Raw genomic sequence first — 25,489 nt, 5'->3', positions numbered from 1 at the left:
ATCTTTAAGTAAAGGAAGTAATTAAATGTTCTACTTTAAAAGGTCTTCATCTACAATGACTTCTAAACTATAAATAGCAAGAGAGAAATATCAATCAATTCAGTAAATACAGGAAAGTGAAAATTTTTACCATACTCAGCCAAAAATTTGATTTTAATGATAATGAAAGTGACTACAATAAACTGAACATCTACTATATATCCAAAAACTGTGTTAAATACTGGATAGTGTAGACTCCTTGATATTTACCTTTTATGGATGGCCATCTGGCGATGCTGTCTCTCAGTTCTGGCTACTACTTTTCCTTTCACACAGCGAGCCAAGAACGCTTCTTCGACTCCCACTAGCTCTGCCACCCGTTTCATAGAAATTGGCAGCTTCTCCCATAAACAGAAAAATCGATACCAGTCAATAGTGATCCAATCCTCAAACATAGGTGTAACCTAAAAGAAAGAAATATCATTCATTAGCTAAATAAATGTATTACAAAAGGAACAAAACTATAAGTGTAAACTTTGTATTAAAAATAAAGGACTCAGCATTTGGAAAAATTTCTAAATGTGGTAATACCTCACTTATATGGAAACTTCATTTATTTACAAACGAGTCACAACCAAAAGAAAAGAGACCACTGAGCATACAAACTGGATTTTACCAAATCCAAGAACTTTAATCATAGACACTTTTAATTTCAATGTCCTTACATTAAGTACAATCCTAAGTATTTTCTATGATTTCCAAGAAAGAATCAGGAGAATAGAAAGAGGGGGGAAGGAAAGAAGGAATCAATATTCACAAATGTTACAATATATTATCTAAAATATCCAGGGTTCAACAACAATAAAAACTATGAGACATGCAAAGAAACAGGAAAGTGTGTCCCAAACACAAGGGAAAAACATGCAAAAGAACTTTAAGAGGTTCCAGATTTGGGAATGCCAGACTTCGAGGTATACAAATACAGTCAAAGAACAAAAGAAAACTATGCTAAATGAAGTAAAGGAAGGTATGATGACAATGTCTCAGCAAGAAGAGAATAAGAGTAAAGAGAAAGAAATGATTAAAAAAAAAAAGAGCTAAATGGAAATTCTGAAAGTAAAGAGTACAATAACTGAAATAAATAATTTACTACAGAGCTAAATACTACATGCAAGCTGTCAGAAGAATCAGCAAACATGAAGATATACCAATAGAGACGATGCAGTCTGAGAGGACAGAAAAAAGGGAAGGAAAAATTAACAGAGCCTCAGAGAAATGTGGGAACTATTATGTGCAACAAGAGACTAAGTGAACTCCAAGTAGGATAAACATAAAAATATCCATACCCAGATGCATCATAGTAAAAATGTAAAAAAACAAGAGAAAATCTTGAAAGCAGCAGCAGAAAAACAATGCATCATATACAAGAGAAACCAATAAGATTAAGAGCTGACTTCTTAACAAAACAATGAAAGCTAGAATGCAATGAAATGATATATTCTAACAGCTGAAAGAAAAAAAAAAAAACATCAACCCAGAATATTACATGAAGGAAACTATCTTTCTAAAGTAAAGGCATCATAAAGGCATTTTCACTGAAACAAAAACTAAAAACATTCTTTTCTAGCAGATTTTCCTTATAAGAAATACTAGAGAAAATTCTTCAGGTTGGAAAAAAAGTGACCCAAAACAGTATTTTAATTCCACACACACACAAAAAACAAAAAGTGCCAATAGAAGTAGTTATGTAGATACTTATAAAGACAGTATTATTGCATATTTCCTCTCCTTCCCTCTCCTGATTTAAAAAGCAACTGTATAAAATGACATGTATGTAACATATAAAAATGCATTACATTTGGCAATAACAGCCCAAAGGTTGACATGTGGGAGTTGTGAAACTAAATGAAGAAAACCTCCCTTACCATGGATCAGGGAAGCCCTGAAGGGGGAGCTGTTAAGCCCATACCACTCATTGTAGCCTACGTAACCAGCAGGAAGAAGGAAGAATTATGTCAACAAGGGAGAGAACTTTTCAAATCGGAATTGTATCTCCTGTCTTTAAAAATAGGAAGGAAGATCCCTCTCTGCTCCAGTGACAACATACTAACTACCATTTACAACCAATCAGAAACCACCACAAACTCAAACTCTTGTTCTTCTCCAGTACACTTTTGTTCTAAACAAAACACTCCCTAATTTCCTCCTAAAACATAATAAAAGCTGACCCTCCTTTGTCTTTTCAGACTTGCTTATGGTTCACCATAGTTTGCTTGTCCCAAATTGCAATTCCTCTGCTATTCCTGAATAAAATTCATTTTTTACTTAAATAAAATTTCTCTTTGCTCTGTTTAGAGTTAACAGAGCAAAACTGTATTGGATAAGGAAATGACAAAAGATAGTAACTAAAAACAATAGGAATAAAGAAAAACACAAATCTTAAATACGAATTTTAATGTAACAATAAATATACATTTTTCTCTCATCTTACCTTCTTTAAAGACATAAAATTGGGGTGCCTAGGTGGCCCAGTTGGTTAAGCATCGAACTCTTATTTTGGCTCAGGTCATGATCTCATGGTTCACAGGTTCAAGCCTGCATGGGGTTCTGCACTGATAGTGTGGAGCCTGCTTAGGATTCTTTTCTTTTCTTTTCTTTTCTTTTCTTTTCTTTTCTTTTCTTTTCTTTTCTTTTCTTTCTTTCCTTTCTTTCTCTCTTTCTTTCTCTCTCTCTCTCTCCCCCTCCCTCTTTCTCTGCCCCTCCCCTGTTTGCTCACTTTCTCTCTCAAAATAAGGAAATAAACATTTAAAAAGACATAAAATTACATAAATTATAACTATAACAATGTATTACTGGGTTTGTAACACATATAGATATACACATATAACAGTAATAGCACATCAAAATAACACTATACCAGAATAATGTTTCTATATCTCACTGGAACTAAGTTAGTATAAATTTTTTTTTTCAACGTTTATTTATTTTTGGGACAGAGAGAGACAGAGCATGAACGGAGGAGGGGCAGAGTGAGAGGGAGACACAGAATCGGAAACAGGCTCCAGGCTCTGAGCCATCAGCCCAGAGCCTGACGCGGGGCTCGAACTCACAGACCGTGAGATCGTGACCTGGCTGAAGTCGGACGCTTAACTGACTGCGCCACCCAGGCGCCCCAGTTAGTATAAATTTTAAGCTATATTATAACTCCTTGAGTAACCACTGGGAATAACTAAAAAAAAAAAAAATAGAGAAAAATTAATTAAAGAAATTAAAATGTTATACTAGGAAATATTCAATTAAAAGAAATCAGTAAAAGAAGTACAGAGGACATAAAAAGACATAAGATATATAGAAAATAAAGAGACAAAACATAGATGTTACCCCAACTATATCAATAATAACATTAAATGTGAATGGGTTAAATAATAAAAATTAACAGACTGGATAAGAAGCCAGAATCCAACTATATGTTGTCCATAGAAGACATAGATACAAAAATACAAAAAGGTCAAAAGTAAAAGGCAGAGAAAATATAATTCCAGCCACAACCATAATAAACCAGAGTGGCCATACTAATATCAGATAAAATAGACTGTTCAAAAACATTAATAAAAACAAAAGGATCATTCTATAATGATAAAAGGATCAACCCATCAAGTATATATAAACAACTATAAATATATACAGGGTGCTGAAATACAGGAACAAAACTTGTCATAAATGAAAAGAGAAATTAAAAAATAATAGCTTAAGACTTAAATACCCTAACTTTCAACTGGATAGAACTAAGCAGAAGATCAACTGTGTCTTCTAAGACAATATTCTAAATCAACTAGACCTAACAGACATCTGTAGAACTCCATCCAACAAGAGAAGAGTGCACATTGTTCTTGAATTCACATAGAACATTCTCCAGGATAGACCATATGCAGGCAATAAAACAAGCCTCAATGTATAAAAGTAGTGCCTAGCTGCCTCAGTCAGTGGAACATGCAACTCATGATCTCAAGGCTGTGGGTTTGAGTCCCATGTTGTGTGTAGAAATTGCTTAAAAATAAAGTCTTAAAATATATATATATATATATATGTTAAATATATTTAACATATATATATAAAATCTTAAAATCTTAAAATATATATATATATATACACACACACATCCATATATATACATACACACATATATATAATATATATAAATATATATAAATATGTATTTATAAAATATATAAATATATATATACACACACACACACAACCATATATATACATACACACACTAAATTACACAAAGTATGTTTCCTAAGAATGGAATAAAATTCAAAATGAATAACAAATAATGTTTGAGATTCATAATGTGGGAATTAAACAAGAAACTACTAAATGACAATGGGTTAGGGAAAAAAATCACAATAGAAATTACAAAGTACCTTAAAATTAATGAATATAAAAAATGAAAACATAACGTACTGAACTTAGAAGATGCAGTGAAAGTAGTATTTTGAGAGAAATGTATAGCTATAAATGCTTCTATTAAAAAAATAGAGGTTTGAAACTAATACCCTAATCTTCAACTTTAGACAATTGCAAATTGAAGAATGTAAAGCCAAAATAAGAAGAAAATAATAAAGAGCAGAAATTAATGAAATAGCCAAAAATAATAAAAGAAAAATCAACTAAACAAAAATTGGTTCTGGTAAAAGGCAAACTTGAGATACATAAAATTTTTCAAGATTTTATTTGAGCATAAATTGATTTCAATTGGGCAGTGCCAAACCAAAGGTGGTTAGAAGCCCTCCACTAACAGGGGGAGGAGCAAAGTTTTTATAGAGAAGATGCTGAAGCAAAGCAAAGCAATTATTTGACTGGTTATAGCTTAAGCACTTGCCTTACTTGGGAAAGCCTCAATGGCTGTTTGTGATTGGTTGTTCTCAAGTTTCAATTTCTTGGATTTGAGTGCACTGCTTCTGGCTTATGTTTTGTCTTGCTTATGTAAGCTACCAAGGCATTACAGCCACCTCAATCTAATGGCTTCCTTGTTTAAATACTTTTAACAGTGCTTTGAAAAGATGAATGAAATTGAAAAACTTTACCTAGGCTGATTCAGAAATGAAGAGAGAGGACTTAAATTACTAAAGTCAGGAATGAAAGAAGGGATAACATTACTGAATGTACAGAGAAAAAAGGAGGGAGGTTATAAGAAAATAATGTGAAATGAATACCAACAAATTAGAGAAGCTATATAAAATGAACAAATTCCTGGAAACACACAAACTACCAAACTTGATTCAGGAAAAAACAGGAAATATGAATAGACCTATAAGAAGTCAACTGAATGAATTAGTAATAAATTTACTTAAAAGAAAAGTCTGGGCCCAAATGGCTTGACTGGTAAAATTTATCAAAGATTTACATAAGAAACATAAATCTTTCACAAATTCTTCCTTAAAACCACACAAAGTCATATTGAGAAAAGAGAACTACAGACCAATATATCTAATAAGTATAGATGCAACAATCCTCAGTAAACCAAATCTAGCAACAGATAAATAGTATTATACAAATAACCAAGTGGGATTTACCCAGAAAATCCAAGATCAATATCTCAAAATCAATTAACATAATACACTATATCAATAAGATGGACAAAAAAAACCACATGATGATCTCAACAGATGCAGAAACAGCACCTGACAAAATCTAACACTCTCTCATGATAAAAGCATTCAACAAAGCCATCTGCAAAAAACCCACAACTAACATCAAGATTGATGGTGAAAGACTGAATACTTCTGCCCCAAGATAAGGAACAAGGCAAATATGTATGTGGTTGCTATGTCTATTCCATATTTTATTGGATTCCAGCTAGGTAAATTAGAGAAAAAAGAAAAGGAAAGGAAAGGAAAGGAAAGGAAAGGAAAGGAAAGGAAAGGAAAGGAAGGAAAAAAAGAAAAAAGAGAAGGGAAGAAAGGGGAAGGGAAGTGAAGAGAAAGAAAGGGAAGGGAAAGGAGGAAGAGGAAGGATGGATGGAAGGAAGGAAGGAAGGAAAAGATAGAAAAGGAAAGACATCCAGACTGAAAGGAAGAAGCAAAACTATATTTGCAGATGGCATGGTCTTGTATATAAAAAATCCTCAAGAATTCACAAAAGTACTGTAAGAATGAATAAACAAGCTTAATAGATTACGGGATATAAGACCCATGTACAAAAAACAGTTTTTTCTGTATACTTTAATAAATAATCTGTAAATGTAATTAAGAAATAAATTCAATTTACAATAGCATCAAAAAGAATAAAATGCTTAGGAATAAGCTTAACAACAACAACAACAAAAAAAAACTTGTACTCTGAAAACTGTAAAAATGTCGAAAGATATTAATGAACTATCTGCATCGACCATAAGGCTTAATATTATTAAGATGAAAATATTTCCCAAAACGACCAACAACTTCGGACAATCCCTATCAAAACTCAGTGGGCTTCTTTGCAGAAATTGGCAAGATGATCCTAAAATTTATAAGGAAATGCAAGTGACCCAGAATGATCAAAATTTTTTTCAAAGTAAACAAATTTAGAGGGCTCACATTTCCTGATTTCAAAACTTACTACCAAACTACACTGATCAAAACAATACAATATCAGGGCACCTGGGTGGCTCAGTTTGGTTAAGCGTCTGGCTTTTTATTTCGACTTAGGTCATGGTTTAGGTCTCATGGTTTGTGCAGGTCATGATCTCGTCGTTTGTGGGATCGAGCCCCATACTGTCAGCACAGAACCTACTTGGGATTCTCTCTCTCCCTCTCTTTCTGTCCCTCTCCCACTCAAGTGTGCTCTCTCTGTGCTCTTTCTCTCTCTCAAAATAAATAAACATTTTTTTCAAGTACAGTATCAGCATAAGGATAAATATATATCATTGAAACAGAATTGAAAGCCCAGAAATAAACCCTCACATTTGTGGTCACCTGATTTTTGACAAATGGTGCAGAGACACCTGGATATGCACATGCAAAGGAATGAAGTTAGATTCCCAACTTACATCAGTCACAAAAGTCCAAGTGGATCATATGTCTCAATGTAAGATAAAACTATAGAACTCAAGAAAACAGGAGTACATCCTTGTGACACTGAGTTATACAGTGGATTCCCAGATATGACAGCAAAAGAAAAAAAATTGATAAATTTATCAAAATCCATAGCTTCTGTGCTTCGAAAATTATCATCAAAAACATGAAAAGATAACCCACAGAATGGAAGAAAATATTTCCAAATCTTATGTCTGATAAGAGACGTATCTAGAATATATAAAGAATACTTACCTCAATAATAAAAACTAGCAATACTTTAAATAATTTAAAATAGCAAATAATTTAAAAATAGCAAAGGATCTGAATATTTTTCTAAGATATTCATATGATCAATAAACACATGAAAAGATGCTCAACATCATTAGCCATTAGGGAAATGCAGTCCAAACTATAATGAGATAGCAGTGGACACTCATAAGGATATATTAAAAAAGATAAAAACAAGCATTGCAGAAGATGTGAAGGATAGGAATTCATATACATTGCTAGTGGGAATGTAATATTACGCAGATGCTTTTGAGGAGTTTGAAAAATCTCAAAATGTTAAAAATAAAGTTACCACATAATTCAGCAATTCTACTCCTAGGGATATACTTATACATGCATGTTCACAGCAGGATTATTAATAATAGCCAAAAAGCAAAAACATACCAAATGTCCACTAATTGATGAATGGATAGAAATGTAGTATATCCATACAATGGAATATTATTCTCCAATATAAAGAACTTAAGAACTGATATATGCTTTATTGCAGCATTATTTACAATAGCCAAGAAATGGAAGTACTCCAAGTGTTCATCAATAGATGAATGTATAAAGAAGATGTGGTATACACAATGAAATACTACTTAGCCATAAAAAAGTTTGAGACCTTGCCACTTGCAACAACACGCATGGACCTAGAGGGTATTATGCTAAGCAAAATAAGTCAGTCAAAGATAAATATCCTATGATTTCACCTATATCTAGATTCTAAAAAACAAATGAATAAACAAACAAAAAGCAGGATCATATCTATAAAAACAGAATACAAACTTATGGTTGCCAGAGGCAAAGGGGGAGAGGGACAGGCAAAATAAATGAAGGGGATTGGGAGATACAAGCTTCCAGTTATGAAATAAGTCACAGGAATAAAAGGTACAGCATAAGGAATGTAATCGATGGTACTGTAATAGCATTGTATGGTGACAGATGGTAGCTACATTTGTGGTGATCATAGCAAAACATACAGAGCTATTGAATCACTATGTTCTATACCTAAAACTAATGTAACATCAAGTGTCAACTATACTCAATTTTTTTAAAAAATAGAAAAAATAGGAATATAAGTTATACCATGGATGAAACTTGAAAATATTATGCTAAGTGAAGGAAACCAGTCATAAAAGACCACATATTATATGATCCCATTTATATGAAATTTCCAGAATACGAAAGTTTATAAAACAGAAGGCACACTATTGCATTAGTGGTTGCTTAGGACTAAGGGAGAATGAGGAGACTAGACGAAATTTGAGAGTAACTGCTAATGCAACCAGGGTTTTTCTAGGGTGATGAAAATGTTCTGAAATTAGATATTGGTGATAATTGCACAACTCTGTGAATATACTAAAACCCACTAACTTATACTTTAAATGGTATGCTATATAAACCATATTACACAAAGCTATTTTAAAAATATATATTCAACTTCTACATGAGAAAATTTTCAGAACATTCTTGGAAGCCCAAAAATAGACTTAAAGAAATAGAGAAACATGTCTCTTCATGAATAAGACCAATCAGTCTAAAAAAGAAGGATGTCAATTCTCCTACATGACAATGTGTAAATTTAACAATACCAATGAAAATACCAAGTTAATTCTAAGCATTACATTAAAAAGCAAGCAAGCAAGAATGCGTATGAACACTGAAAAAGGAGAGCAATGAAGGAAACTCTACCCCATTAGATAAAACATACAAGAAAAGCTTTTAATTAAAACAGGGTAACTCGTGTACAAATTGGTAAAATTGGTCTGTTGTCAGATTGACAAATGAGGCAGATATACATCCAAAACCAAATGTAAGTTTAAAATATCCAGATAAAAAATGCAAATTAGTACATAAAACATGGGGAAAAAAGTAAAGATAAAAGCTAAAGAAATTTTTTTCATTCGTTGTGTGTAAATAAACCTTTTAATAAATGAAATTGTGACTGCAGAATGTCACCATGAAAGAAAGGTAAAATTGAAAAGCCATATACAGTAGGTCTCCCCTGCTGCTTATCTGTTGGTTTCACTTCCCGTGGTTTTAGTTATCCACAGTTAACCATGGTCCATAACAGATGATATATCATCTGAAGGTCAATAGTGGCTTCACACTACATCATAATGTCTATAGTATTCACCTCACTTCATCTCATTACATAGGCAATTTATCATCTCACATCATCACAAGAAGGGTACATACAGTAAATAATTTGAGAGAAAGATCACATTCACAAAAGATTTATAACATTACATAATTGTTCTATTTTGTTATGTTGTTGTTATTAATCTCTTACTGTGCCTAATTTATAAATTAAAATTTATCAAAGGTATGTAGGTATGGGAAAAGCATAATATACATAGGGTTTGGTACTATCTGGGTTTCAGGCATCCACTGATGGTATTGGAATGCATCCCCCATTTTTTCCCTCCATGAATTGTCATGTGTTTTATTTTTCTATTCTGTTTTGTTCTTTTTCTTAAGTTTTTAAGGTTGTTTTATATATTAGGGAGAGTAGTGCCCCATGGCACATAGAATGTATCCCCCATGGATAAGGGGTGACTACTGTACTAGAATAAACTTCTAATGGAACACAGCTCAAAAGAAGGGAATCATAATCAGACAATTACATGAAGAACAATGTTAGAGAATTCCTTTATAATCTTAGATCAAGAAAAGCATTTCTTGCTGATACAGAAGTTCATAAATTCAACAACATTTTTTAAAAATGTGAGGTAAAACACACAATAAACACAGCCAAAGCCAACTAAAAAACTAGGATAAAAATACTTTCAACTTATACTACAAAGCACTATTCTCCCTAATATATAAAACAACCTTAAAAACTTATGAAAAAGAATAAAACACAATAGAAAAATAAAAGACATGGACAATTCATGGAGGGAAAAAAGCATACTGTCCTTAAACAGATGGAAAAAATGTTCAAATGGATTCATAACTTAAAAATATAAATTAAAAATACACTTAAAAGTATAAAAGCTTATCAATATATATACTCTATTCATCAGGTTGTGGAAAAATAACTACCCTAATATAGCACTGGTAAAATTGAAAAGTGATACAAATCTTATGGAGGGCAATCTTACAAAACCAAAATCACATGTGCCTTTATACTTTATCAAACAATTGTTCTTTAGGGAGTCTTCCCTAAAGATATACCTCCCTCAAAACTAAATAATATATGCACCAAAGTTATTCACTGTAGCATCATTTGCCGTAACAAAATATTGGAAACAACCCAACTGTCCATCAACAGAGAACTGAATAAATAATGGTATACACACACAATGGAGTTATACAGATATTTTAAAAAAGAATTGAAAATCTCCATAAATTGACAGAGTGATTTCCAAGATATATTGTTAAGGAAAAAAGATGGTGCAAAAAAAATGTATACAGTGTACTTACAGTAAGGTAAAGTAAGAATACATATATGTGCTTGCTAGTATTTATAAAACAAGAGATATAGTACTTTCTTATTTTATAGACTTTATTACATTTCACAGATATTGTCTTTTTTTTTTTTTTAATACAAATTAAAGGTTTGTGACGGTCCTGCTTTGAGCAAGTCTACTGGCACCATTTTTCCAACAGCATTTGCTCACTTTGTGTCTCTGGGTCATATTTTGTAATTTCACAGTTTATTTCAAATTTTTTCATTATTTTATGTGCTATGATAATCGATGATCAATTATCTTTGATGTTACTATTGTAATTATTTTAAGGTCTCATTAACCACACCCATATAAAACTTGATAAATAAACTTGATAAATAAAGTGAACTTGATAAATATTGTGTGTCTTCTGACTGCTCCACTGACCAGCCATTACCCTCTCTCTCTCTCCCTCTCCTAGGGCTTTCCTACTCCCTGAGATATAACGATATTGAAATTAGGCCAATTAGTAACCCTACAATGGCCTCCACATGTTGAAATGAAAAGGAAGAGTCCCAAATCTCTCAAATCAAAAGCTAGAAATGATTAAGCTTAGTGAGGAAAGCATATAGAAAGCTGAAACAAGCTGAAAGCTAGGCCTTTTCCACCAAGCAGCTCTGTTGTGAAAGCAAAGGAAAAGTTCTTGAACTTTTAAATTAAAAGTTCTACTCCAGTAAACACACAAATAAGAAGGTGAAACATTCTTTATTGCTGATATGTAGAAAGAGTGAGTGACCTGGATAGAAGATCAAAATAGCCACAACACTCCCTTAAGCCAAAGCCTAAACCAGAGCAAGGCTCTAACTCTTCAATTCTGAGAGGCTGAGAGAGGAGAGGAAGCTGTACAAGAAAAACTGGAAACTGGCAGAGGCTGGTTTGTGAGGTTTAAGGAAAGAAGCAGTCCCCATAATGTAAAAGTGCAAGGTTAAGCAGCAGGTGCTGATATAGAAGCTGCAGCAAGGTATCCAGAAGATCTAGCTAAAATCATTAATAAACATAGCTACATTAAACAAAAAATTTTCAATGGAGACAAAATAGTCTACTATTAGAAGACGATGCCATCTAGGATTTTTCATACCTAAAGACAAGTCAATGCCTGGCTTCAAAGTTTCAAAGGACATGATGATTCTTGTTAGGTACTTATGCAGCTGGTGACTTGAAGTTGAAGCCAGTGCTCATTTACCATTCCAAAATCCTAAGGTCATTAGTAATTGTGCTAAATCTACTCTCCCTGTGCTCTGTAAATGGAATAGCAAAGCCTGGATAACAGCACATCTGTTTACAACATGGTTTACTGAGTATTTTAAACCTACTATTGAGACCTACTCAGAAAAAAAAAGATTCCTTTCCAATTACTGCAGACAATGTAGTCACTCATGAGCTCTGATGGAGATGTACAAGATAAATGTTGTTTTCCTATCTCCTAATGGAATATCCATTCTACAGTCCATGGATCTTGAAGTATAGATAATACTTGAACAATGTGGGGGTTGGGGCACCAACCCCAATGCAGTGGAAAAATCTGTGTATAACTTTTGACTCTCCCCAAATCTTAACTGCTCATAGTCTACTGTTGACGGAAAGCTTTACCAATAACAGAAACAGTCAATTAACACATATTTTATGCTATATTATATACTGTATTCTTATGATATAGCTAGAAAAATGAAAATGTTAAGAAAATCATAAGGAAAATACACAGTACTGTGCTATATTTATTTTTTAAAAATCCATGTATAAGTGGACCTGCAAAGTTCAAACCCATTTTGTTCAAGAGCCAACTGTAATTTTGACTTTCAAGTCTTATTATTGAAGAACTGTATTTCATAAGGCTATAGCTGTTAAAGACAGCTGATGGGTCCAGGCAAAGTACATTGAAAACTTTCTGGAAAGGATTCCACCATTCTAGATGCCGTAAGAACATTTATGATTCATGGGAAGAGGTCAAAACTTTAACATCAATGGGAGTTTAAGAGAAGTGACTTCCAACCCTCATGGATGAATGTATGGGTCCAAGATTCCCATGGAGGAAGTAACTGCAGTTGTGGTGGAAACAGCAAGAGAACCTGAATCAGAAGTGGAGCCTGAAGATGTGACTGAATTGCTGCAATCTCGTGATAAAACTTGTATAAGCAGTTGCCTCTTACGGATGAGCAAAGAAAGTGGTTTCTTGAGATGTAATCTACTCCTGGTGCAGATGCTGTGAGAACCATCAAAATGACAACAATGGATTTAGAATGTGACATAAACTTAGTTGATAAAGAAAGCAGCAGCAGAGTTTGAGAGGATTGACTCCAATTTTGAAAGAAGCTCTACTGTCGGGAAAATGCTATCAAACAGCATCGCATGCTACAGAGAAATTGCTTGTGAAAGAGTCAAATTTCATTGGCAAATTTCATTGTTGTCTTATTCTTAAGAAATTGCCACAGCCACCTCCAACTTTAGCAATCACCACCTGGATCAATTAGCAGACATCAACATCCAGGCAAGAACTTCCACCAGCAAAATGATTATGACTTGCTGAAAGCTTAGATGATGCTTAACATTTTTTAGCAATAAAGTATTTTTAAATTAAGGTATGTACATTTTTTTAGACAATGCTATTGCACACTTAATAGACTATAGTGACTATAGTATAGTATAAACTTATATATACTGGGAAACCAAAAAAGTCATTTGGCTCACTTACTGCATTGATTTGCTTTGTTACAGTGGTCTGGAACCAAACCTGCAATATTGCCAAGGTGTGTCTGTGTATTAAAAACTAATGAAAATAGTTATCTATGAAGGTCAGTAGAGGTACATCCTTTTGATGTACTTCTGACTTTTGAATCACATAAATGTTTTAAATATTCAAAAAATAAAATAGTATATGAAAACTACAGGTTTTATTTAACTTAAAACATAAATGTATATTAACTTGCCACATTTTGAGCTAAGGTCAAGGCCTTTTGTTTTGAGTCTAAGTCTACTGATTAGAATTTATCACTGCTTTCTTATGTAGACCACATCCACAATACACTGAAATTCAATTTCTGTTTTGGCCAAGCGTAGTTAGATATTAAAGAGAAATGCAAGGGGCGCCTGGGTGGCGCAGTCGGTTAAGCGTCCGACTTCAGCCAGGTCACGATCTCGCGGTCCGTGAGTTCGAGCCCCGCGTCGGGCTCTGGGCTGATGGCTCAGAGCCTGGAGCCTGTTTCCGATTCTGTGTCTCCCTCTCTCTCTACCCCTCCCCCGTTCATGCTCCGTCTCTCTCTGTCCCAAAAATAAAATAAAAACGTGGAAAAAAAATTAAAAAAAAAAAAAAAAGAGAAATGCAAAATAATCTGTGAGCAGTATCCTTCTAGTTCTTTCCCATATTGACTTTTATAACTTTTTTACAGTTTTTACAGTTGTCTCACATATTTCATTAGCAATTATTTTAATGACTTATATTCAATCTGATTTTCATGGAAGTAAACTGGCAGTCTGACCCTAGAACTGATAATCTTATCCACTGTATGATAAATGAGACAGTTTTAAGGCCGTGGCAGGTAACTTATAACACTGGCTTTGAGATTCTTCCTAGCCACATTCTCAGGCACAGAACTTTGAGCATATTATCACCCATGTATTACAATTGTTCACTAAAAGAAGAAAAAATGGCCTTGTTTTGGCATTTCCCCTCTGTTCACCTCAACACTGTTTTTTATTTAAATGCATTTCCTGATAAGCCTTCCTAATTCTATTTAACTTTGTTTTTACGATTTATTTTATTTTTTTAAAGTATTCTCTAGGCCCAACGTAGGGCTTGAACTCACAATCCCAAGATAAAGAGTTGCATGCTCTATCAAATGAGCTGGCTAGGCACCCCACCCCTCCTAATTCTCTGAGAATTTCATTTTATGCTCCCACCACTCACTTGCTTATCGAAATATATGTATCTGCCCCTTTCCCCCAAGCTTTATCAAAGTATAATTGACAAATGAAATTGGATATATTGAAGATGTATAATATGATGATTTGATACATGTGTCCCTGTGTAATGAATATGACAATCAAGTTAATTAACACATCCATCACCTGACACAGTTACCACTTTGTGTGTGTTTGTGGTAAGAACAGATTTACTCTCTAAACAAATTCCAAGTATACAATACAGTGTTATTAGTTATAATTACCATTTTTTACATTAGATTCCTACAACTTATCCATATTATAAGTGAAAGTTTGTACTCTTTGACCAACATCTACCTATGTTCCCCATGCCCTGGCACCAGGCAACTGCCATTTAACAATATTTCTGAGTTCAACTTTTTCAAATTCCACATGTGAGTGATATCATATTATATGTGCCTTCCTCTCTCTGGCTTACTGCACTGAATATGATACCCTCCCAGGATAATCCATGTTGTCACAAATGGCAAAATTTCCTTCTTTTTGATAGCTGAATGATGTTCCATTGTATATAGTTATAACATCCTATTCTAAGCTGATAACAACTTAACTTTGATTACATACACAAACTCCAAAATTTTACTTCTCTATCCCCTTATGTTTTAGGTCATTGATGTTACCATTTACATCTTTTATTTTGTGTATCCATTAACTCATTATTTTATGTTTTTTTTAATATAGTAGACACATTACATTAGTTTCAGGTATACAACTTAGTGATTTAACAAGTTTATACATTATGCTATGTTCACCACAAGTATAGTTAACATGTCTTATTATAACACTATTACAATATCATTGACTGTATTCCTTATGCTCTACATTTTATTCCTGTGACTTAATCAGTCCACAACTGGAGGCCTGTGTCTTCTTCTCCTCTTCTCCCAATTTGCTCATCTCCCTACCCTACCCCCTCAGTTTGCTTTCTTTAATTAGGATCTATTTCTGCTTTTTGTTTGCTTATTCTTTTTTTGTTCCATTTATGAGTGGCATCATATGATACTTGTCTTTCTCATTCTGACATATCACTTAGCATAATATCTTTGAGTTCACAGATTTTTTCTTTTCCTTGACTGAGTCCACTTTTGAAGCTACTAAATTTTTCACATCACCCACTGTATTCTTCAGCTCTAGGATTCATGTTTGGTTTTACTTTTTGATGGTTTCTATTTCTTTGTTGAATTTCTCATTCTGCTCATGTGCTGTTTCCTAATTTTGTTTGGTTGACTATCTGTGTTTTATTGTAGTTCACTGAAATTCATTAAGAGGATTATTCTGAATTCTTGGTCAGTCAGTTCACAGATCTCCATTTGTTTAGGTTTGGTTATTGGAGCTTTACTAGTTTCTTTGGTGGTGCCATATTTCCTTGATTCTTCATTATTCTTGTATCCTTGTGTTGGTATGTGTGCATTTGAGGAAGCAGTCACTTCTTCTAGTCTTTACAGGTTTGCTTCAATAGGGAAAGATTTTCACTAGTCAGCCCAAACTAGGTTCTCAAAGGCCAGCTGGTAGAGCCCACAGGAGGGTGGGCAAGGTTTGATGCCAGAGTTTCTGGTTGGGTGGGGCCACTGGCTCAGCCCTGCATTCAGGCAAGACCACTCCCTGGGCTGCCTGATCAGGTGGGACTGTTAGCTGGGCTCTGCAGACAGGCATGGCCACTGGCTGGGCTCTCTGGCCAGACGGGACCAGAGACTAGACTCCTTGGATAGGTGGTGCCATTAACTGAACTTTGTGTTCAGGTGTGGCCAGAGGTTGTGCTCCATAGTTGGATGGGGCTGCAGGATGGACCCTGTGATCATGCAGGACTTCTGGCTGTGTTCTACAGTTCAGAGTCCCTGCTCCAGCAGGGCCACAAGATGAGCTCTGCAGTTGGGTAGGGGTGTCGGACTGGTTACCTGCAAGGGCAGAGGTACAGGCTGGGCTCTGCAGTCAGGCCATTGCCTGGGAATCCTAGCTGGGCTTAACTGTTCACCCTGCTTTCTGGTCAAACAGGCAGCAATCTGGCACAAGTGGGTGGAGCCATTTGCTGGGCTCTCTGATTGGGCAAGGTGGCCAGGAGGGATGCAGTGCCATCACTAATCCACACACAAATCCCTGTGAGCCCTACCTCCCATATTGTTCCTCAGGTAATCTAGCCTTGCCTATTTCCCTAGTGTTCCCCATAAGGTAAGACAGAAGTGGACTTCCCAGGCAACACTCCAGAATGCTGAGGAAGCTGGATGTCAACCCCAAGCTCTCTTTTTCTCACTGGAGAAACTGTAGGCCCAGAGATTTCCTCCCAGTGTGGTACAGTGCTGGATTAGGGAGGGGCAACACTGTCAAAGTGAAACCACTGCTCTTAGCCTTCTAATGTGGCTTTTCTCAGTTTTTGTGCTCCATGAATGTGTTTCAGCCTAACTGCCAGGTTCTGGGATTTTTAGAAAGGTGTTTTCGTCTGTAAATAGTTACTAATTCATATTTCTGTTATGGAGACTAGAACCAGGGGCCTCTTATTCCGCCATCTTGCTTATGTCAGTTCCTATGACTGCTCTTAATTGACAAAATATTTTTAGCCAGGTTCTTTCCAGAGAATACAATCTCAAACCCTATTTTATTCAATTTTTATCAAAATCTTTGTTATAAGAAATAGTTATAAAAGACTATCTAATATATACAAGCCTTTAAAATTCCTTATTGCATTTATTATAGAGATTTTCTCAAGAATATAAGACCCTGAGTGTCTTTTTAGGACTAAATTTCTCTTATGCAATAAAAAGCAACATTTTTCCTAATTATTTTTTTAAAGATTTTACTTTTTTAAGTAATCTTTACACCCAACATGGGTCTCGAACTTACAACCCAGAGATCAAAAGTCACATGCTTTACTGACTGAGACAGCCAGGTACCCCTTTTCCTCATTTTTTTGGTTTTGTTTATCTTATCAATATTGAGACTAATCAAGCTTTCCTGTTTGCTGTAGTTGCTAGAAAACTCAGAACCAAAGTTGGCTACAAGAACTGTACATGACTTAAAGGCATGCATGTTTATGTACAAACCTTTGAATTTTATATGATGATCTTATTTTCAATTTCCTGATATTTCATTATACTTTACTATTCTTTTATATATTGTAAAATATGTTTTTTATAAAACACCTCAAATGCTTTTTTGAAAGGTTAGAGAAAAAAGTAGACAAATAAATTAAAATGTCACTATAACATTTAGCTTATTACTTTAAAACAACTCTCTTCTTACCTGTACTCTATTTCCACCACTGCTACCCTAAAGAAGACAAACAAGATGTTCCCAAGATGTTCAGGATTCTATATAAGTATTTTCTCCCCATTTTCACAAACTTAATAGAACTTACCAGATAAACAATATGCAAATCATTCTCTAAAACAAAGCCCTTCATTGCTCTTTGGAGGTCAGCAAAAATATCTAAAGTATCAGTTGGAGAAAGTGAAGAAGACAGAGTTGCTGAACCAAGATGTGTTGGATGATACACTTTTCCTGGTTGGGGGCAGGAGAAGGGAAATAAAGTATCAAATGTTAAAGATTAAATAAAACACTGTCTTTCTGTACTCTATAATTTACGTTTTAGCCTCTGATAAATTTTACAAACAGACTTTTGCCCAATGTATGCATATTTATGAGCAGATTCTATGCTAAATGCCTGATGTTGCTAAATCCAACACTAAGTACTAAAAATGAGTTTATATAGCACTCGAAAAACCGGTTTCCTTTTATAGTGTTTGAAAAGTCAATTTCCTTTTACTAAGCACTATAAAGTCAGCAAAGATGAAAAAGTGTATACTGTAATTAAGTCACACTTACCTTCTGTTCCATCACTAGCTTCAGTAATCTGGATGAATTCGTTTTCTAGCAGCCACATTACACAGGCTTCAATTGCTCCAAGTTGAACAGAATCTTGATTCTTCTGAATTCCCAGCTTCCCTTCTCTCATACTCGCAGCCAAAAATGTGCAAGAAGCATAAGTCTGCATATCTTGTGATGTACTTGCCATTCCACCAACTATTATCTGATATAAGAGGTTTGAAATTTTCTGTAACTTTTTAATAAGACATGCAGGCCCTTATGATATAAAAGAAATGAAGTGATTTTGTTCTCTTAAAATATTCTCAGCATCTTAACGTAGAGACTTTTTATTAATTCTTCCATTATCACTTGTTATACATGTAGATAACACCTAATGACAACATCAAAAGTTTCCTTAAAAGTAGATACATTTTCTCATAAATGAAAATAAATGAATCACTATCTATCTGAAATGTAGGAACTAACAACATAGCCTTCCTTCTGAAACATGTGGGCATATAGGAATGCTAGTATTGAATATTCCCCACCCAGAAGGGGGATGGGAATGGGTGTAGAAAAAGTGAAGTGAGTTGTGTTTTGTGGACATCATCTTCCTACAACTATATTAAATATACTAATTAAGTGTACTAATTTTCCCTTTGACTTCTTCCATTTAATACAGATTGAAAACATACTAAATCAACCTAAACAGAGTTTACTCCTTTTAATGACCCCAATGCATAGTTTTACCAAGATTTATTTAGTATTTGTGGTATTTTGGTTGTTTCCAGTTTTTTCTTATTGCCAATAGTGCCATAATAACCATTCTTGTACATTTAATTTTATGCAATTTCACAAATACATCCCTAAGTAAAACTCTTAGTTGTGAATCTACTGGCAAATGGCTATGTGTTCTGTTTTGGCATTGTTGTTGTTTTTATCTTAGTGGATATGTCCAAGTTGCCCTCCCAAAAGAGTTTCAGCAGTATATGAGAATGCCTACTTTCTATATCCTTACCAACCCTATGTTATCAGTTACTTTCCTTTTTTTGTGTGTTTTCGTTTTTGTTTTTGTTTTCTTTTTTTTTTTTTAATTTTTTTTTTTTCAACGTTTATTTATTTTTGGGACAGAGAGAGACAGAGCATGAACGGGGGAGGGGCAGAGAGAGAGGGAGACACAGAATCGGAAACAGGCTCCAGGCTCTGAGCCATCAGCCCAGAGCCCGACGCGGGGCTCGAACTCACGGACCACGAGATCGTGACCTGGCTGAAGTCGGACGCTCAACCGACTGCGCCACCCAGGCGCCCCTCGTTTTTGTTTTCAAATGGAGAGCGAAAGGGGAGGAAAAAAAGTATGAGCACAGGTACCAGAACCCCTAGCACCAGTACTGAAGCCAAGAGCAAGGCATGCTGGTATATGAACAGAAAAATTTCTGGATGAATACACAAAACACTTAAAAGGAGATTCGTTACCTTTGAGGACCCAGAATAGAAAGTTTTATTTTTCACTTTAGATCTTTCCATGTTGTTTGAAACTTCTAATCATGTCTATTTGTAATTTGATTTTATTTTAATGTCAATAGGTATTATCTGTATGTAAGAACTATGGTCCATTTTTGTCACCTTTTTTAAAAATTCAAAAAATAATAAAGTATACCTAAAAAAGGAAAAGAATCATCTGGCATTTGGGTTTTAATCCACTGTTCTGAAATACGCTGACATAGCACTAGCTGTATTAAACTCCAGGAAATAACTATATAAAATAGAAGACATTCAGACTTGGGAACACTATAAACAATCTCACAATGAAACACAAAGCTAAGATTTTTCTTCACATCATTAAGTATTCATATTATAGGCTTCAAAGAGCAAATAATTTAGTGAACTCTTCCTTACCTCCAGAATAGCTCTTATCATGCTTGCAGTTACTTCTTCTCCTTCTCGTCTTTGCAAACAGCTACGAACAGGTTTTAGAGATCCCTGAAGTAGAGCTATGCCTTTTGATTTCTCAGAGTTCTTACAAACTAAGATACTCTCGCCTATAACCAAAAAAATGCACATTTGCAAAACCCCAACATATTTCCATAAGATACCTGCCAAAGAGAATTTAAGTTGTCTTACTTATTTAAAAAGAAGGTAATAGATGATAGTGGTTATTATGATCATAAAATTATTGCTGATGCTTTCATTTTCTGAATTTTGGATTGAAGGGGATCAGAATATGCCATACCAAAACATGCCACTTCGGCATAAGGATTATTTTGACCTGAAGGCACTTAGGAAGTAGCAAACACAGTAAGAGCTCCTGGCCCTCACCCTGTTTGCCTAGATGTTAAGACATAAATTTCTCTTTGTGAAGGTGTTCCACTTATCACTTATCACTGGATGCAGAAAGGCAGCACCAGATGGGCCTGCATAAACCTTACTAAATAATCCTTAACTTCTGTTAGTTTCCAGTATATATTTACTTTCCCACAATTTACTACTTCTAGAAACTCAAACCCCTTTTCCTTGGTCTTGTCACTTCACAATTCTATTACCTTTTGTTAAAAGGGTATAAAGCCCCTAACATCTAACTGCTTCTTTAGGTCTTTACTGGTTCTCTATGAAGTCCTCTGTGTATGCAAAAAATTAAAATATTAATACCAAATAAAATATGTATGCCTTTTCTCCTGTTAATCTGCCATCTGTCAGTCTAATTTGCAGGCACTAGCCATAGAAGCTAAGCAGGCACAGGAAAAGTTTCTTTCCTTCCACATAGGAGCAACTGTTTTTACTGAATAATTAAGTATATAATAATAATAATAGAGGTATTTTGAAAATCATAAAGGAAAATGCAAATGCAAATTATTACCGGTTACGTATGAAAACACAAATTCAAAAATATTTACAGAAACCTAGAAATTACATTATAACTCACTAATCAAAAGCTTTAGGTTACTGTGACAATCAAATGAATAAAAATGTGATAGCACTTATACATTATAAACATATATAAAGGTACAATTTATACAAACATAAACCATTATTATGGTAATTAAGACTAGAAAAAAAGATAATTTTTTTTTCAAAAATGAATCCAATAGTAGGGGAAAGGAAGCAAGTAGATGTGTAAGGGGGAAAATGAAGGCAACTTGCATTAGAGAAAACTAAAAATGGCATTGTGGTGGAGTATATTAATCATTCTAGGGAGAGAGAAGACTTTCCTAAAGCTGATTGCTAAACTGAGAACCAAGATAAGATAAAGATAAAGGACTATAAACTTGATGACTGTTGTTGTTTATCCTAGATATAATTACAAAAAGATAGATGCCATCAAACAAAACAATAGCAGCAACAAAAACAGCTGGATAAAATGCATCACCTGGCTCTTATAAACACTACAAAATAGCCCAACTTAAGATAAAAAATTATCTACAAAATGGATCAACTAGCATTAGTGGCAAATACAAAAAGCCACTTTGGGCTATTCAAACTACTTTCAGCTTTTAATTCTTCAGCAAGATGGACAACCCTTTTTCAAAGTGAGCAAGATTTATGAAAATTAATGCCAATATATACAGTCCAGGTCCCTGCTCCCATCTGTCTGAAGAGGTTGTATCCATACCACAATAGACAAGTCAATTAGAATCAAATCAATTATTACTATTTGACTTGTAAATCACTATTTTTGCACAAAGTACCAACCTCTTATACTGGAAGGTTCCAAGAAATCCACAGAAAGATTAAAATGTTATCTAAATAAAACACCATTAACTGTCTAGGAACATTAACATAATTTATAAAATGTAAAGAAGTTATAAAGATGCTACATAATCTAAAAAGCATGACCAAGTATGCATATCTTCATAATTGATATGAAACACTATATTCACACATTCTCCACTTGCTGGAAGTTCTGAGCAAGCATATGTCATCCTGAAATGGAGCATTATGCAAAGTCAAAACTTCAGAAGTTTCCAAGACCTCAAAAACAAAGTTACTGTGGTATATTTTAGTTTTGTTTAAATGTTAATCTGATTTAAGGCTTGATAATTTGGTCAGGGTACCAACTTTCCAATTATTCTTCCCTATAAGAAAGAGAAGTATAAGCTAAGAATATAGCAGGGCAAATAAAATCTCCTTATCTTCTATATCACCTTAAAGACCCTCTGACCCTAAAAGAAGAGTAGCTGTGTAAAATGAACTTAGACTCCACCCTCCAGAGTTTGAGCCTACTAAGAAATTAGAGTTGGAAGGAAGGGCAGAGGGAAGAGCAAATAGGAATAGGAAGGGAGTGTTTTTGTCTCTTCCCCCAACCTTTTCTAAACACGTGTAATCTGCACATTTTATAGGTAAAGTAAGAGACAGAGCAGGATAAACTTCTTTGATGCCTATAATAGGGGAAATCCAAGGAGTTGGACGTTTTTTTTAATCATTAGAATTTTTAGGGCTTAAAAGAGAGGCAGGCCAATGGCCCTTCAGGGATTACAGACAGAGAAGTCATTTGTTACTGGGGCTGAGACACATAGCCATTCTCTCATTTTTCCTTTAATAAAACTCCTACATGTTGGATGAGCACATGGCCACACAGCTAAAGGTTGTATTTCCCAGCCTCTCTTGCAGTTGGGAAATGTAACCATGTGACTAAGTTCTGGCCGACTGGATGTGAGGAGAAATACTTAGTGCAACTTCTGAGAAGTGCCCTTAAGGGACAAGTTGTGTCCTTTATTTCCTCATCGCCCCTTCCTGATGGTTGAAATGCAGATGTGATGACAGACAAATCAAGTTATTCTAATAGTCACTTCCTTGGTATACTACCCAGTTTTTTGCACCCAGACTATCCCACTTATTTTCCCATTAAGACTTTCCCTTTTCTGCTGGATATCCTAATGTTCTTCAGCAACCATAGAACTATTTTTTTACATACAGTATAATATTAGTCAATAAAATACATCCTAGAGAAGAAAGATGAGATGACAGAGAACTTCCTCCCAAAGCTCTTTAATGTTGTAAGACTTATAACAATTTTGTCACACCCATAATTATCTACCAGGTTAGTAATAACATTTGCTGCTACCTCAATATTTAATTCAAACAAGACTCTTCCTCATTGCTTAAGACAAAACTTCTGCTTGGTTTCTGTTAATGTTACCATTACTTGCTGACAGAAGAAACTAAAAAGGTGTTTTCAGAACCAGCACCATTTTAGAGAGAAAATAATGCTATATGAAATTCCTATTCCTAAATGTAAGAGTAGGGACGCCTGGGTGGCGCAGTCGGTTAAGCGTCCGACTTCAGCCAGGTCACGATCTCGCGGTCCCTGAGTTCAAGCCCCGCGTCAGGCTCCGGGCTGATGGCTCGGAGCCTGGAGCCTGTTTCCGATTCTGTGTCTCCCTCTCTCTCTGCCCCTCCCCCGTTCATGCTCTGTCTCTCTCTGTCCCAAAAATAAATAAACGTTGAAAAAATAAATAAATAAATAAATAAATGTAAGAGTACTTTCCAGCTCTCAGTATCCCTCCTTTGAAGTCTTAGGTCAGTCACCTAAGCAGAACTAAAACCCCATGAAAATTACTCCCTTCATTAGCACTAAATAGATTATACTGGAAATTAAAAATCATCTTCTAGCTAATATGATAAATCATTTTGATTAGAATAATACTGAATATTTTCACTGTATATAAAAGAAAATCTTATTTTACATTAAGAGAAAATCAATGGCTAATGATATATGAAAATTATAATTTACACTCATTATAAATATTAAGTAAACCAAAAACATGACATTAGTGCTTTGGATAACAAAGAAATACAGCATGATGAGAAATCAATTGGCAGGCATCAGTCAGATTTCAAGTAGACTGACACTGTCCTTCACCAATGCTATTACAATTAAAATCAAACTCACTTACCTACTGTGTCTACCCCTTTCCTGCCAGCACGACCAACCATCTGCTTATAAGTAAGAACATCTAGAGGTCGACCACTGAAAATCGGAGTCCGAATAATTACACGACGTGCTGGTAAATTCACCCCAGATGAAAGAGTAGAAGTTGCTGCCAAAACCCGAATCTGACCTTGACGGAAGGCTCCCTCAATGATATCCCTCTCCTCAAAAGTAAGACCTAACAAAAGGAAGTTACAATAACATATATTGATGAATATAAGAAATAATGAATATAATGAAAATACTGTACTTGATTACTTACAAATGGATCTGGGAATCTACTAGAAACTTCTAAAGATTTTTACAAGCTATTGTTACGACCATAAACAACATCTTTATGTCACCACGGTCTATCTTTTAGAGTATAATCTGCCTCCCCTAGTATATTTTTTTTTAATATGAAATTTATTGTTAAATTGGTTTCCATACAACACCCAGTGCTCATCCCAAAAGGTGCCCTCCTCAATACACATCTCCCACCCCTCATTAACCCTCAGTTTGTCCTCAGTTTTTAAGAGTCTCTTATGCTTTGGCTCTCTCCTTCTCTAACCTCTTTTTTTTTTCCTTCCCCTCCTCCATGGTCTTCTGTTAAGTTTCTCAGGATCCACATGAAAGTGAAAACATATGATATCTGTCTTTCTCTGTATGGCTTATTTCCCTTAGCATCACACTCTCCAGTTCCATCCACGTTGCTACAAAAGGCCATATTTCATTCTTTCTCATTGCCACATAGAATTCCATTGTGTATATAAACCACAATTTCTTTATTCATTCATCAGTTGATGGACATTTAGGCTCTTTCCATAATTTGGCTATTGTTGAAAGTGCTGCTATAAACATTGGGGTACAAGTGCCCTGATGCATCAGCACTCCTGTATCCCTTGGGTAAATTGCTAGCAGTGCTATTGCTGGGTCATAGGGTAGGTCTATTTTTAATTTTCTGAGGAACCTCCACACTGCTTTCCAGAGTGGCTGCACCAGTTTGCATTCCCACCAACAGTGCAAGAGGGTTCCCGTTTCTCCACATCCTCGCCAGCATCTATAGTCTCCTGATTTGTTCA

At 34.7% G+C, this 25,489-nt stretch overlaps 1 protein-coding gene across 1 annotated transcript; it reads right to left on the bottom strand.

The window, feature by feature from the left end:
* Positions 1-230: 230 nt before the first annotated feature.
* On the bottom strand, positions 231-24,613 carry LOC121024442 (DNA polymerase theta-like). The gene is made up of 5 exons (XM_040466665.1): positions 24,394-24,613; positions 20,399-20,541; positions 18,521-18,725; positions 18,054-18,196; positions 231-443 (listed from the first exon to the last, which is right to left on the bottom strand). The coding sequence occupies exons 1-5, from the start codon at positions 24,431-24,433 to the stop codon at positions 246-248; spliced, it is 729 nt and encodes a 242-aa protein (XP_040322599.1). The 5' UTR covers positions 24,434-24,613; the 3' UTR covers positions 231-245.
* Between the last annotated feature and the right edge of the window lie 876 nt (positions 24,614-25,489).

Source organism: Herpailurus yagouaroundi, unplaced genomic scaffold (assembly GCF_014898765.1).
Source record: "Herpailurus yagouaroundi ecotype Mexico unplaced genomic scaffold, PumYag 64847, whole genome shotgun sequence".
NCBI classification, from domain to species: domain Eukaryota; kingdom Metazoa; phylum Chordata; class Mammalia; order Carnivora; family Felidae; genus Herpailurus; species Herpailurus yagouaroundi.
The sequence above is the reverse complement of the archived record's forward strand: the minus strand, read 5'-3'. Positions and strand labels throughout refer to the sequence as shown.

Bases quoted from the DNA above. Each gene is read 5' to 3' on its own strand.
- LOC121024442 (XM_040466665.1), bottom strand. From the start codon at position 24,433: ATGGTTGGTCGTGCTGGCAGGAAAGGGGTAGACACAGTAG. The intron at 20,542-24,393 runs GTAAGTGAGTTT...TTTTGGTTATAG, and splicing joins GAAAGGGGTAGACACAGTAG to GCGAGAGTATCTTAGTTTGT. The intron at 18,726-20,398 runs GTAAGGAAGAGT...CTCTTATATCAG, and splicing joins TGATAAGAGCTATTCTGGAG to ATAATAGTTGGTGGAATGGC.